Genomic DNA, 15,912 nt, shown 5'->3' with positions numbered 1-15,912 from the left:
AGGAAACACATCACACTGTTAATAATGGCCCCTCTTAGAAAGGGGACTGACAGTGGAAGGAAGGGGAGAGTTTCATATTTACTTGATACATACCTCTCTATTATTTGAATTCTAGGAAAATGAGTTTCTTAATTTAAAAAAAAAGTAGATTAAAAAAAGATTATCTAGAAGCAGTTGAGGGATGGAATGGAAAATAAATAAATACATAAATAAATAACCAGTTTTTAGGAAAACAAAGAGCCCAAGGAAGATTCCAACTCTTCACTCTTGGACCCCCATGAACAGAAGAGAATGGCAAGATGATTCCCAACAGAAGACCCAAGAGCTACTTGGTGGCCATTAAAACCATCCAATCAGAAGTTCTTGCTTCAGTTAATTGGGGGAGTATGTGGGAAGCGTAATCACTTAGGTCTGGGTCTTCGGACACTAGTGAGAGAAGTTTATAGTCCTGTGGTAAGCGAGGCACTCACTCACTGTGGCTGGTCCTTACTCACCATTGAACGACAGGTTGATGGCCTCCAGGTAGTTTCCTTGTGCTGAGGTAGAATTGTCTCCTTGAGGAAAGCCCTCTGAAGCAAAAGACACAGAGAAGGAAAAACATCTCATTAAAGGCAGACTCTTACCAAACAAGTAGAAGGTGCCTGACTCTGTAGGGTCCCCCCAGCCCTACAGAAAAGAAATTATTGAACTTATTGCACAGGAACAACTGCACCCAACCTGAAATAGAGACCCAGCCAGAAGCAGAAACCATAAACAACACTGGGAGGGGAAGCACGAACCTCCTCCTCCCCCAGCCTCCATCCCACCCCTCCTGGCCCTGCCCTCCTTCCAGCACATAAATGCAGTACCTGCCTGTTCCAGTCGCACCAGCACGGGATACTGGATGAAGAGTTTTTTAATGGTCACGAGAAGTGAGGTCCACTCTTCTCTCCTCTCATTCTGCACAACCACTCTGAAAAGAGCATGATCATAAAACAGGTATCAAGCAGATATGACAGGCGAACATCAGGTCCCTTAAGGGTTTCAAGGAAAGGAGAAGACGAGGTGCCCAGAGCTGGGGTCATTTATCATATAACAATATGGAAGTCAAATATCGGAGTTTCCTGGGACACAGTGGGTTAAGGATCTGGCCTTGTCTTTGCAGTGGCTTGGGCTGCTGCTGAGGTGCAGGTTCAATCCCTGGCCTGGGAACTTCCACATGCTGCAGGAACAGCAAAAAAAAAAAAAGATGCAATGAGAGGAGCTCTTTTGCGGCACAGCAGGTTAAGTATTCAGCGTTGCCACTGAAGTGGCTTGGGTCACTGCTATGGCAAGGGTTTACTCATGGCACAGAAACTTTTGGATGCCATGTACATGGCCAACAAAAAAATTAAAAATGAAGGAAATCTGGCTCCAGAGTGTATTCTTAACCAGTGTTTCTCTACCTTTCCACAAAATTACCAAAAGATCAATAATAAACAGTATTTAAAAAAAGATTCAATGAGATAGCTCTTCTTCCAATCCAAATGAAGAATGAAAAAAGGAGTACTAGTCACTGTTGGTGAGGACAGAGAAATAACACTGCTGCTATGAAAATAGGATTTTCTACTTCACTGTTCTCAGAGGGCAATTTGACTATTACAAATGAAAAGCCTTAACAAAAATAGAATGTCCTTTGACCTTATAGTAACTACGTTTCCGGGAAATCGCCCTAAGGGCTAACTAGGGATATGCTTAAAGACTGAGTTGTAAGATGTCCACTGGTAGAACTATTGACTAGAAACTATTCATTAGAAAGCTAAAAATCACCTGTGTTCAGAAATCATTGGAATTTCTATACGGCAATAAAAATGATGTCATGGAAGCAGAGTATCAGGCACAGAATGGCATTTGTGATAAAGTGGAAAATAACAGTTTAAAACAAGTGGGTACGGGAGTTCCTGTTGTGGCGCAACAGAATCCGACTAGGAACCACGAGGTTGCGGGTACAATCCCTGGCCTTGCTCAGTGGGTTAAGGATCCAGCGTTGCCATGAGCTGTGATATAGGTCGCAGACATGACTCAGATCCTACATTGCTGTGGCTGTGGTGTAGGCTGGTGGCTACAGCTCTGATTCGACCCCTAGCTTGGGAATCTTCGGTGGCACTGCTGGGACAAGAAGTTGGTCTGCATCCCGTGGACACAGTGTGAAGTATAGCATATCAGTGACAACGTAAAAAATTCTACCTAAATCTGGTCAAGTCTTTAGAGAGGGCTTCTCAGCCTCCTCACTACCAGCATTTGGGGCCAAAATGACTCTTGCTGGGGGCAGAAGAGTTGCCCTGAGCCTTACAGGATGTTCTGCAGCATTTCTGGCCTCTACCCACTGGATAGCAGCTATGTGACCACTCCCTTCCCTCCAGATTGACAATAAAAACACTTTGCCAAATGTCAGGGGGCTGGGGAGTGAACAGGAAGTTGTTCTGGTTATAACCTCTGGTTTGCAGACAATAAACAAACACCACCACAGGATTCAATCAGACAAATCCAGAAGGGGTCTTCTACAGCGTCCCTATTCAAAAATGGTGTGCAAAGTGAGCAAAATGTGCAAACAGAGGAGCTAGTTAGACATTCAGAGTCTCAGGCCCACCCCTGACCTCTGGAACTGATGACAATCAGCACTTTAACGCAACCCCAGGGTGTGAGTTGTAAGCACACTAAAGTCTGAGAAGCCCAGCTCCACAGGACTACTGCCCTGGATTCTTCTATGAGCCAACGATTTGGGGACAAAAAGGAAGGGGAAGTTGTTTTAGACTTAAGAAGCAGACCAAACAGGAGGTTGTTTTGGAGACAATTAAGGAAATCTGACTCTGTACTAGATACTAGATAATATTACACAATTATCGTTAATTTTGTTAAATGTGATTGTGCTTATATGTTGTGGTTATGCTGTCATATATGAAAATGCCCTTATTCTTTAGAAAAAAAATTTGTGGGTTTTTTTGGCCCTGCCTGCCACATGTGGAAACTCCCAGGCCAGGGATCTAACTCACACCACAGCTGCAACCCAAGCCACAGCAGTGATAATGCCAGGTCCTCACCCACTGAGCCACCAGGGAACTCCAGCTAAGAACAAAATGTTTTAATATCTATAATTTGCTTTAGAATAAAATTTAGATAAAACAGATGAAGCAAATACGGCATGAGAATAACTGTTAAATCCAGGTATTGGGTATATGGGTCCCTTATTTTGTTCACTCTTCTTTCCTGCGAGTGAAATTTTTCACAAAAAAAAAGTTTGGAAAGTATAAATGCAATATGATATCCCAGATTGGAGCCTGGAACAAAAAAGGTGCTTAAATGGAAAAACTGATTAAATCTAAGAAAAGTCTGATATTTAGTTCACAGCAATGTACCAATGCTAATCTTATAGTTTTCACAAACATACCTTGGATAGGAAATATTAACAGAGGAAACTGCGTGAAGGGTATAGGGAACTCTCTGTACTATCTTGGCAACTTCTCTGTAAATCTAAAGTTATTCCAAAGTGACAAGGTTAATTTTTTTTTAAGTTAGGAAAGAAAAAACCAAGGGGGAAAAAAAGGCAAAGTGAAGCACCCAAACATACTTATAGAAATCTTCATAGAATCGCCCCTTGTGATCCTGCCTAATTGAGGCTCGGTTTATTTCGGGAAATTCATCTGAAATAGAGAAAACAACATATGTAGGTCAGGTTGAAAAGATAAATTCAGCTTTTCTGCTCCCACTTCTGGGTTGAAGATTTGTATCTCTCTCTCTCTCTCTCTCTCTCTCTCTCTCTCTCTCTCTCTCACACACACACACACACACTCAAAAGATAAATTATATAACTATTAAGTTGCTTTTAAGATGAATCACAACCCACAGACTTCTTGCAAACGCTAATGGACTGTGTCATCTTCCATTTTCTTTATCCTCATAACAGAAAAGACAGGAAAGATGGAGCAGTGCCAAGTGAAAGAAAATGATAAGGAATGTATTGGGATGGGTGTGTGGAAAGCTTAACAAAAAATAACTGTAGGAGAAAGACTTACCAATAGATTTTGCATCATAGTAAGTCCTAGAAAATAGGACCACTGTCACTTCATGACTACAGTTTTTCTCCTAGGCATGAGTAGAGAAAAAGAGGGCTCAGGTTTATTCCAGTTACTTCACTACCAAGCAATCTGCATGAACATAATCTTCTCAATTCTAGAAGGCTCAGGACAGTACATGGTACTGAATAATATCATGTAATTGTAGGCTGTGTAATGCATTGGACAGTGCTGCCAGAGTCAGAAGACCTGGACTGACTCTTTGCTCTGACACGTACCACTACATGACCTTGGGCAAGTTACCTAAAGTCGCGTGGATGTTTTAAAAGCTACAAATCGGCAATAAGTTGGGGGTGCTATCTCCCAGCTTTTGCTTTGTTTTGTTCTGTTTTTTTGGCCTCACAAGTTCCCAGGCCAGGGATCGAATCTGAGCCACAGCAGTGACAACGCCAGATCCTTAGCCTGCTGAACCACCGGGGAACTCCTCCCAGCTCTTGATTTGGCGTGAAATAGATCATTGCATTGCCAGAGGATCATGGTATTTGTACCTGCTTCACACTGTTTTTTAATTTCTTCAGAATTGTATTTAGGAAGAATAGAATGCATGGTGATGGATGCAAGAACCACAGACACTCACACATACTTCCTGGTCCATAGGATGAGGACTGGGTGTTGCTCAAGATGCAGAGGTTGAAACCAAGGCAACAAATTATCTCTGGACCAGGATGGAGATGAGTGAGAAAAAACATTTCCATGCAGTCTAGAGTTCAATGTTTTAGAAGTAGAGTGTAAAAAGATGGTATAAAGTCTGGCTTGTACCAGTGAGCCAGCAAGCTTAGGTTCAGTTCCTCCTGGGTCTTTGAAGATAACAGCTTATAATGACCAACCCCGTCTCCAACCAGACTTCAGCAATCACCATATAAGGAGTACTATGTAATGCACATTACATGCCTCCCTATATTTTTCCACGGGTATGTCTAAAGCGGATAGACAGTCCTAAATATGAGCCACAGTACCAACAGCAGAACTTTGCTAGCCACCAACTAATTGACTGGATGTCTAGCCCTCCAAACTTGGATCCAAACTGATATGATTATTACAGGAAAAATGCCTGGCAGTGGGATGGTGTGGGCATGTAAGCCTCTCAACTCATGTGTGACATATTACAGTGTGGACACAGCTGGAGATGACAGAAACATAGACAAGACAATCGAGGGGTTACGATCTCAAGCTAGCACTGAATAAATGGAGGGAAGTGGACTAGAATCCTGTTCTGCTTTTGCAGGCTATCCATCATGAGCAAGTTATCTAAGCTCTTTCAGCTGTACTCTTCCTACCTGTGTAAAATCAACAAGAGAAGATTAAGTGAGATAATGTGGGTAAATTACCACAGTACCTGGTATGTCAAGATACTCAACAAATGTTCACTGGATTACTGCTCATACCCCCACATCACTGTGTTTTGGGCTCAGAAATGAATTCATAAAGTTGCCAGCTCCATCCTGCCATACACAGCATTAGCTTTAGGCCACTCAATAGGATGGATGGAGGATTAAATAGCTTCCATCAAACTTCATTAATACACTGATACACAGCAGTTACAGAAAGTGATTTTAATTCATTGCCAAGCTCTTGCTTAAAGTTCTTGTTCAAAAAATTAAAAAAAAAATTAAAAAACCCTAAGAGCAAAGGCCTATAAACTAATGTGGGCCTAGGCCAAATCCCACTCCTACATCTATTCATATCTATTCTCACAGAATTTGGGGTTAGGGGACATCTAAAGGGCAATGGAGCTGACTTGACCTGGCAGGTTTCATAGATCCAATATGGAAAGAGCCATCATGTGGTCCAAAGTGGCCATTATTCAGCCCACCCCAAGGCCTGACCCCCCAGTCCCTACTGTTTGCACTCTCCTTCTGACCCCACATTCAGGCAGACACAAAGGTCTAAGCACCCTAAGCCACATGAGTGCAGAAACTACCAGCTGATCTGCCTAATTCCCATCTGTCCCTTCACCAACCTGCTCCTAGCCACTGGGCTATTCTTCAATCTCTCCCCAGCTCTGATCACACTGATCCTCTACTCAAGAATCTTTCTTCTTCTTCTTCTTCTTTTTAGGGCCACACAGGCAGCATATGGATGCTCCTAGACTAGGGGTCAAATTGGAGCTGCAGCTGCCAGCCTATGTCACAGCCACAGAAATGCCGGATCCAAGCCAAGGCTTCGACTTACACTGCAGCTCATGGCAAAACTGGATCCTTAACCCACTGAGTGGGGCCAGAGATCGAACCCATGTCTTCAGGGATACTAGTCAAGTTTGTTACTGCTGAGCCACAATAGGAACGCCTACTTGAGACTCTTCAATAGGTCCCACTTTCTATCAAATCAAGTCCAGGCTGACCTGACCCAATCCTTCTAATCCAATCACAAATTCCCTGTGGAGTCAAGTCAGGCCTCACCTGCTCTCATGCCCATCCTCATCCTTTTGCTCATATGCTTCTCTTTACCTGAAACATCCTCCCAGTCTTCCTTTCCAACCACCTAAAATTTCTTCAGCCTCTCAAGTCCAAATTCAAAGCAAAAAACTCCAGCCCCTCACACATATAATAGGTTTGCTATCACTTCCAATATGCAGATCCAGGCTCCCCGGCAGGCCTACAGGTTCTGAAGGCCAGCATCATACTTCTGTTTCTCTTCCCTTCAGAGCAGAAAGATCTTGCTCCCCTGCTGCTGGGGAAGGAGAATGGGACTTAGATTCCATTGAGACCTACAGCCTGCTAAAACCTTACAAAGAGCAGGTACTTTCAAAGTCCTTGTGAGGTGGGAAAAATTACCAACTCCATATTACAGACAAAGAAATAGAGGCTCAGAGAGACTGAATACCTTCCCAAGATATAAAACCTAATTGAGGAATTCCCGTCATGGCTCCGTAGATAACGAACCCAACTAGTATCTATGAGGACTCAGGTTTGATCCCTGGCCTTGCTCAGTGGGTTAAGGATCCGGCACTGCCGTGAGCTGTGGTGTTAGTCACAGACGTGGCTTGGATCCAGAATTGCTGTGGCTGTGGTGTAGGCCGGCAGCTACAGCTCTGATTTGACCCCCAGCCTGGGAACCTCCATATGCAGTAGGTAAGGCCCTAAAAATAAAGACAAAAGACCAAAAAAAAAAGCTAACTGAGAAAAACCATACTTTTAAACTATTTTTAAACTTGATTTGGTTCAATCCAAACTCTATGCTCTTTTTTTTTTTTTTTTTTCGCTTTTAGGGCCGCACCCACGGCCTATGGAGGTTCCCAGGTTAGGAGTCTAATCGGAGCTACAGCTGCTGGCCTACTCCACAGCCACAGCAACGCGGGATCCGAGTCGTGTCTGCAACCTACACCACAGCTCACGGCAACCCTGGATCCCTAACCCACTGAGCAAGGCCAGAGACCGAACCCGAAACCTCATGGTTCCTAGTTGGACTGCTTCCACTGCACCACGATGGGAACTCCTATGCTCTTTTCTTTTTGATCAGGATGATATTTCCATGTGAAATCAGAGTATGGTAGTTGATTCATTTTGTTGTTTTTTGAAATTGTGGTAAAATACATACATATTGATATATAAATACATAATATTACCATTATAAATTCATGTATTAGCTCCAGCATTTTTTTTTAAGGTTTTTTTGTTTGTTTTTTTTTTTAAATATGGAATGCTTCACGAATTTGCGTGTCATCCTTGCACAGGGGCCATGCTAATCTTCTCTGTATCGTTCCAATTTTAGTATATGTGCTGCCGAAGCGAGCACATCCAGCATTTTTTTTAATGGATTTGGGGGGTGTTTATACATATAGGACTTCATTGGTGAATAAAGATAGTTTTACTTCTTCTCTTCAAATATGATGCCTTCTACTTCCCTCCTTCCCTTCCTCCCTTCCTTCTTTCCGTTTTTCTTTTTTGCCTAATTGCTCTGTCTAGAACTTTCAGTACAAAGTTGAATACCAGTGGTGAAAGCAAACATCCTTTATCTTCTTCATGATCTTAAGGGGGAAAGTTTCAGTCTTTCACCACGGAGTATGATGTTAGCTGTGGGTTTTTCATAAGCGCACTTTATCATGTTGAAGTGATTAAAAGTAATTTAAATCTAAAAAAAATAAAAATAAAAGTAATTTAAATCTAAAGTCTTAACAGGGAGTTCCCGTCATGGCGGGGTGGTTAACAAATCCAACTAGGAACCATGAGGTTGCAGGTTTGATCTCTGGCCTTGCTCAGTGAGTGGGTTAAGGATCCAGAGTTGCCATGATCTGTGGTGCAGGTTGCAGACGCGGCTCCGATCCTGCGTTGCTGTGGCTCTGGCGTAGGCTGGCAGCTACAGCTCCAATTGGACCCCTAGCCTGGGAACCTCCATATGCCGCAGGAGCGGCCCAAGAAATGGCAAAAAGAAACAAACAAAAAAATAAATAAATAAAGTCTTAACAATTTAAACTTTAGTTAAGGTACCTCAATTAAATGTAGCTTAACAGAAACAGTACGTTTTTAAAATCTGAATTGAATAGTGTTTTATGCAATGTGATTTGGTGCATGAGAGGAAACGTACCTTCCACTTGGTAAAGAGATCAGCAAGGAAACCATTCACAGCTTTCTCAAAATACAGATCCCCTAAAAAGAAACAATAAGGAGGAGATGAGAATTATCTCTATTCTTGCTCACAATGTCTTTTCTCCGTAGCAGGAATAGGACTAGTCAAAGAGAAGGTGGGTTCTACTACATCCTAAGAGTGGCTTCAGTCTAGACTTTTTATGGAGCCAAACTTAATATTTACCTCACTCAGTAAGAGGTCATGGCTTCACGGTAAAATATCAGGTTGAAAAAGCTTTTTTTGGAGTTCCTGTCATGGTGCAGCAGTTAGCAAATCTGACTAGGAACCATGAGGTGGTAGATTTGATCCCTGGCCTTGCTCAGTGGGTTAAAGATCAAGCACTGCTGTGAGTCGCAGATGCGACTCAGATCCACGTTGATGTTGCTGTGGCTGTGGCCTAGGCCAGCGGCTACAGCTCTGATTAGACCCCTAGCCTGGGAAGGTAGAAAAGACCAAAAAAAAAAAAAAAAAAAAAAAAAAACTTTTTGTCTCTTTAGGGCCTCACCCATGGCATATGGAGGTTCCCAGGCTAGGGGTGTAATTGGAGCTGCAGCCACCAGCCTACACCACAGCCACAGCAACTTGGGATCCGAGCCGCATCTGTGAACTACACCACAGCTCACAGCAATGCCAGATCCTTAACCCACTGAGCAAGTCCAGGGATCGAACCCACAACCTCATGGTTCCTAGTTGGATTCGCTAACCACTGAGCTACAACAGGAACTCCTGAAAAAGCTTTGATGATTGAAAAATAACAGTTTATCTTCACAATAAGAGAACCATTTAATTTTCAAATATAATAATTCTGATAGTGGGAGTTCCCGTCGTGGCGCAGTGGTTAACGAATCCCACTAGGAACCATGAGGTTGCAGGTTCGATCCCCGCCCTTGCTCAGTGGGTTAACAATCCGGCGTTGCCTGTGAGCTGTGGTGCAGGTTGCAGACACGGCTCAGATCCCATGTTGCTGTGGCTCTGGCCTGGGCCAGTGGCTACAGCTCCGACTGGACCCCTAGCCTGGGAACCTCCATATGCCGCGGGAGCGGCCCAAGAAATAGCAAAAAAAAAAAAAAAAAAAAAAAAAAAAAAAAGACATAAAAAAATTAATTCTGATAGTGATGCTTAAAGTTTGTTAGAAGATGATGTGGTTGACCCCGGGCAGTCACTAAATTACCATTTGCAGTTTCTGCTGTTCTTGAGCATCTGTAAGGACCTACATCAAAAATCAATTTGTGGGAGTTCCTGTCGTGGCGCAGTGGTTAACGAATCCGACTAGGAACCATGAGGTTGCGGGTTCGGTCCCTGCCCTTGCTCAGTGGGTTAAGGATCTGGGTTGCCGTGAGCTGTGGTGTAGGTTGCAGACGCGGCTCGGATCCCGCGTTGCTGTGGCTCTGGCGTAGGCCAGTGGCTACAGCTCTGATTCAACCCCTAGCCTGGGAACCTCCATATGCCGTGGGAGCGGCCCAAGAAATAGCAACAACAACAACAACAAAAAGACAAAAGACAAAAGACAAAAAAAAAAAAAAAAAAAATCAATTTGTGGGGTTCCCGTTGTAGTTCAGTGGTAACGAACCCAACTAGTATCCATGAGGACTCAGGTTTGATCCCTGGCCCTCTTATTGGACCAAGGATCCGGCATTGCCGTGACCTGTGGTATAGGTCGCAGACAGGCTCAGATCCAACACTGATTCAACCCCTAGCCTGGGAACTTCCATATGCTGCAAGTTCAGCCCAAAAAAGCAAAAGAAAAAAGAAAAGAAAAAAATTAACGTGTAATTTTGCTAAACAGAAATGAGGCTGGTCTGTTGGACACAGTAGCCACACCTCAAAGCAGCTTTACCATACTCCGCTCATTGCGTAGTAATTTCTAATAAAATGAGACAAACTTGGTGATTTCTGTGAGTGACAGGACAAGAGATGCAAGATACCAAAGAAGGTGTCGGTTCCCAGCCATTGAGTCACTCTCTCTACCACTTTTGATCCTACACATAAAGAATATTTGAAGACCTGAGAATTCGGATTTTTCATTAATAATTTACTACATTTCCTGGAATTCACTATACATATGATATATACTTATTTTAGCATCTGAGGATTTGTAAAGATCCCAGGACACATCTTTAGAGAATATTAAGAGATTACTGTAAATGACACCAACTTGGGGGAAACCAGAACTTCTCCCCATTAGCAGTTACAACCAGCCCTTAGGAACAGTACCATAAATATCAAAATCCCACATTTCACAGCTCATCTGAATAAATATGTAAACCATAGCCGATGTAGAACGGAACACCACCTGAAATAAACAAAAACATAATTGCATTAAAAAGAAATGATGTATTAGGAGTTTCTGCTGTGGCATAGCAGGTTAAGGAGCCTGTGTTGTCTCTGAGGTGGTGTGGGTTTGATCTCTGGCCTGGCACAGTGGGTTAAGGATTTGGCATTGCCATAGATGTGGCTCGGATTTGATCCCTAGCCCAGGAACTTCCATATACCATGGATGCAGCCAAAAAAAAAACAAAACAAAACCCCAAAAAACCCCCCACAAACCTGCAATGATGTATAGAGTCTCAGTTCTATGAAATGAAATATTAAAGAGTTACTGCTTCACAATGCTGTAAATATACTTAACACTACCGAACTATACACTTAAAAATAGTTACCAAGGGAGTTTGCATCATGGCTCAGTGGATTATGAACCAGACTAGTATTCATGAGGATATGGGTTCAATCCCTGTCCTCACTCAGTGGGTTAAGGATCCAGCATTGGTGTGAGCTGTAGTGTAGCTCGCAGCTGTGGCCTGGATCTGGCATTGCTGTAGCTGTGGCATAGACCAGTGGCTGTAGCTCTGATTCAACCCCGAGCCTGGGAACTTCCATTTGCCATGGGTGTAACCCTAAAAAGAAAAAAGGAAAAATGAATGGTTACTGTGGTAAATTTTAGTTTTTTTACAAAAAAAGGGGGGTGGTGGAATTCCCATTGTTGAGCAATGGGACCAGCAGTGTCTCTGCAGCACTGGGACACAGGTTAGATCCCCAGCCCGAACCAGACAATGGAAATAGTTATAAAGATGATCTAGAAAACCAGGCAATCAAACTAGTTATAAAGATGATCTCAAGTTCAAAGGGCCTTGGGATATGGAGTGCTAGGAGCCATGCTGAAGAACGTAGGGATAGAAAGGCAAAAGATATGGTCCTTGCCCTTGGAGATTCCAGTCTGTGCCAAGGCAGGCGGGCAACATATCCACCACAGTGTAATGAATGCTGACATAGGTACACATCTGGGGTGCCGTGGGGGCATGTCAAGTCCGGTGCATCCAGGAAGCAGGGAAAGCTGAGAATACTGCTGAGGGAAGGAAGAATGGCTTGAGAAAGGGGTAGGACAAGAAGCAATCACTGCAGGCAGGAGAGAGCAATATGTGCCAAGACAAAGAGGCAAGAGAGCAGAGTGCAGCGTGCTGGAGGAACGGGGAGGAGTTCCTTCAGGGACAGATTAGCTCTGGACTCAACTGCTTCCCCTGGTTTCTCCACTCAGATGTCCAATATCTCACAGACTGAGTTGTTGTTGTTGTTTTTTTAATTGAAGTATAGTTGATTTACAATGTTATGTTAGTCTCTGCCCTACAGCAAAGTGATTCGGTGATACATATGTATATATATTTTTTTGGCTCATGCCTGCAGCATGTGGAAGTTCCCAGGCCAGGGATCAAATCTTTGCCACAGCAGCAACCTGAGCCACTGCAGGGACAACACTAGATCCTTAACCCACTTCACCACAAGAGAACTCCTATACATTCTTTTTTATATTCTTTTCCATGATGGTTTATCACAGGATGTTGAATACAGTTCCCTGTGCTATACAGTAAGATCTTGTTGTTTATCCACTCTATATATAATAGTTTGCATCTGCTAACCTCAAACTTCCAATACATCCCTCCCCCACCACCACCCCCACCAACTAAGCTTTTTAAGTTCCCCCAAATATCTCCCCCGGTCTTCCCCATATCATAAATGGTGCCACCATCTCTCTGCCCAGCTGCTCAATTATTCCTTCCTCACTCCTCACATCTAACCCATCCACAAGACCTGTGGACGCGGCCCCAGACTCTTTAATAAATCTGCCCATATCTCTCCACTGCTGCAGCTCCCAGCCTCGTCCGTTCCACCACCTTCTAACTTCCTAGCTCCTTTCTCTGTTCTCTACACCAGAGCCAGAGGGGCAGGAGCAGGTACTCTGGATGCCTATACAATATCCTTCCTTCCTAAATAATCGGAAGCTGATTCTTATTCTGGGAGGCAAGGGACCTGCCCAAAGTTTAGACCTCCCAGCATGCAAAGCAGGTCTTTCTTCATGTTCACCAACATACTCTTCTACTGAGTTTAACTTTTGCTACATATTAGTGGGCACAGAAGCCTGCAAGCTAGCCATCCCATCTCTACATTTGATACTACAGATAAGAAAATGAAGATCAACACCAAACTGGAGAGATCCAACAGTAAAATACTAGAATTTCAGGACTATATTACACTAGAATTTCCATGACTATATTATAATATTATCTAGTTGGGTAGATAGTAGCTTGACCAGGAGCTTGACCATGAGATCAAGTTTTTGCTTACTTCTGTTTTGGTTTCAATTTTTATGTCTTACATACATAATAGCATGGGGAAACAAAACCAAAAAAGCATTTTGCCAGTCTTACCCTGGTATCTTCGCTGATATAACCACACATGACCTTCTCATTCTTGACCCACAGCTCACCAGCTTGTGCCCTAAAAGGAAATACATAGGCATCATTATGAGTCCTACATAAAACAAGAAGAAACACAAGGGACTTACGGGTGGCTTGCTCTTCTCTATTATTTGACCCAAATGACCTGGCCGGTTACAGATTTCCAGAGCACTGCAAATAGATTACATAACATGAAGAATTCTCAGAGCACTCTGAATTTTTACAACAGGGGCTCTTAATCTGAGGTCAACAGATAACCCGTGGGTCTAAGGAAGGGCTTCAGGGAACCCATGAATCCTCCAAAATGATGCAAATTTTTCTGAGCATAGAATTATACCTTTTGTCAAATCTCTAAAGGGCCCATGTTACAAAAACGGGTAAGCAGCACTGACGAACAATTTTGTTAATCCCAGCTCTCTTTTGGAGGGGTGGGGAAGCATGCAGAAGTTCCCAGGCCAAGGATCTAACCCACACCACAGCTATAACCAGAGCCACAGCAGTGATGATGCCAGATCCTTAACCTGCTGAGCCACAAGGGAACTCCCTAATCTCAGCTTTGAGACAATAAGTTTCAACAGAAACAATGTCCATCTCAATAGCAGCTCAGAAGCAAGCAGTCAGGAGACTTGAAGGGACAGGGTCCCTATTCAATGTAGGTCATCCTATTGAAAAATTTTTATGTCAACTTGGTGTTGCATTGTGGGAGCTTGATTTTTTTCCTCTGCAACTTTTTAAGGGCATGAAATGGATAATAGAGTTCAAAGAGCATGGCCTTCAGAGCTTCCAGCCTTCAGGGAAACTAGTCCAGGCATGAATCTGTTCTGAGCATCAGTTACTAGCTGAATGGCCATTGGGAAATAACTCTGCGAGGCTCCTTCTCTAGAAAAATGAGATCATCATGGAAATAGAGAACAGACTTGTGGTTACCAAAGGGGGAGGGGAAGGGAGTGGAATAGACTGGGAGTTTGGGGGTTAGCAGATGCAAACTATTGCATTTGGAGTGGATAAGCAATGAGGTCCTGCTGTATAGCACAGGGAACTATATCCGATCATTTATGATGAAACATGATGGAAGATAATATGAGAAAGAAATATATATACATATATGCATGTGTGTATAACTGTGTCACTTTGCCATACAGCAGAAATTGACAGAACACTGTAAATCAACCATAATAAAAAAATTTAACAATAAAAAGGAGATCATGATACCTACTTTATGCAGCTGTTTTGGAAATTAAACCAGATAATGTGGAGCAATCTGCAGTTACAGCTCCAATTAGACCCCTAGCCTGGGAACTTCCATATGCCGAGGGAAGCAGCCCTAGAAAAAGGCAAAATAAATAATTAATTAATTAATTTAATTTAATTTTTTAAAAAAAACCTGTTTATCATAAGCCACAGCTCAGGCTACCTGGGAAATAGTGGACAACCAGTCAGCCTCCCTGGAGCTGCCTCCCACCTATAAAATGAAGAAGAGTGGACAAGCCTGTGTTCTTCAAATATACTTCTCAGGCCCCCAGCTCTGCTGTCACCCAGAGGGGTCCTTCCTGGTATTCCTTTGCCCAGGTATGTCTATGAGTGGACAATTACAGCAAGCCTGACCTCGGAAGGGACTTCACTTTCTTTAAAAAAAAAAAAAAAAAAAAAATTGGGGGGAGTTCCCATCGTGGCTCAGTGGTTAACGAATCCGACTAGGAACCACGAGGTTGTGGGTTCGATCCCTGGCCTTGCTCAGTGGGTTGGGGATCCGGCACTGCCGTGAGCTGTGGTGTAGGTTGCAGACGTGGCTTGGATCCCGCGTTGCTGTGGCTCTGGCGTAGGCCGGTGGCTACAGCTCTGATTCAACCCCTAGCCTGGGAACCTCCATATGCCGCGGGAGCAGCCCAAGAAAATGGCAAAAAGACCAAAAAAAAAAAAATTGGGGGGAGTTTCATTCGTAGCTCAGTGGTAATGAATCCAACTAGTATCCATGAGGATGTGGGTTTGATCGCTGGCCTCGCTCAGTGGGTTAAGGATCCGGCATTGCCATGAGCTGTGGTGTAGGTCACAGACAGAGCTCAGATCCTTCATTGCCATGGCTGTGGAGTAGGCTGGCAGCTGTAGCTCAGATTCGACCACTAACCTGGGAACCTCCACATGCTGTGGGTGTGGCCGTTAAAAAAAAATTTTTTTTGGCCACACCCATGGCATGTGGACATTACCCAGCCAGGTCTGAACCCACTCCACAGCAGCCACCTAAGCCACATCAGTGACATTGCTAAACCCTTAACCCGACAAGCCACCAGGGAATTCCAAACTTCTTTCCTTTAACATTATAAGGAAGGATTCAGTGTTCCCATGACCTATGAGCACTGTTAGCAAGAAGTACTCTGCATACAAGCTACTGAAAGCTAAATTAACCAGACCTCTAAAACGAGCTCATTATTAGTGTACTAAGTTTCCAACTTATACTAGAATGTACAAAGTGGTATTACAGGAGTCCCTTTCATGGCTCAGAGGAAGTGAATCTGACCGGTATCCAT

At 43.4% G+C, this 15,912-nt stretch overlaps 1 protein-coding gene across 15 annotated transcripts in view; it reads right to left on the bottom strand.

Annotated features, from left to right (window-relative positions):
• Positions 1–15,912, bottom strand: part of DEPDC5 (DEP domain containing 5) — a 101,743-nt gene that overhangs the window by 68,297 nt on the left and 17,534 nt on the right. For all 15 annotated transcript variants that reach the window (XR_002338345.1, XM_013983091.2, XM_005670871.2 and 12 more), the window contains exons 8-14: positions 13,358–13,427; positions 10,872–10,950; positions 8,616–8,677; positions 4,032–4,101; positions 3,587–3,659; positions 849–952; positions 495–569 (exon numbers count right to left, since the gene is read on the bottom strand). Coding sequence is in view for 14 of the 15 variants with exons in the window: in XM_013983091.2 (XP_013838545.1) it covers positions 495–569; positions 849–952; positions 3,587–3,659; positions 4,032–4,101; positions 8,616–8,677; positions 10,872–10,950; positions 13,358–13,427 (533 nt within the window). In the remaining variant the exon portion in view is untranslated. The remainder of the gene's footprint in view (positions 1–494; positions 570–848; positions 953–3,586; positions 3,660–4,031; positions 4,102–8,615; positions 8,678–10,871; positions 10,951–13,357; positions 13,428–15,912) is intronic.

Source organism: Sus scrofa, chromosome 14 (genome assembly GCF_000003025.6).
Source record: "Sus scrofa isolate TJ Tabasco breed Duroc chromosome 14, Sscrofa11.1, whole genome shotgun sequence".
Classification (NCBI taxonomy): Eukaryota; Metazoa; Chordata; class Mammalia; order Artiodactyla; family Suidae; genus Sus; species Sus scrofa.
This window is presented reverse-complemented; position numbering and strand designations above follow the sequence as displayed.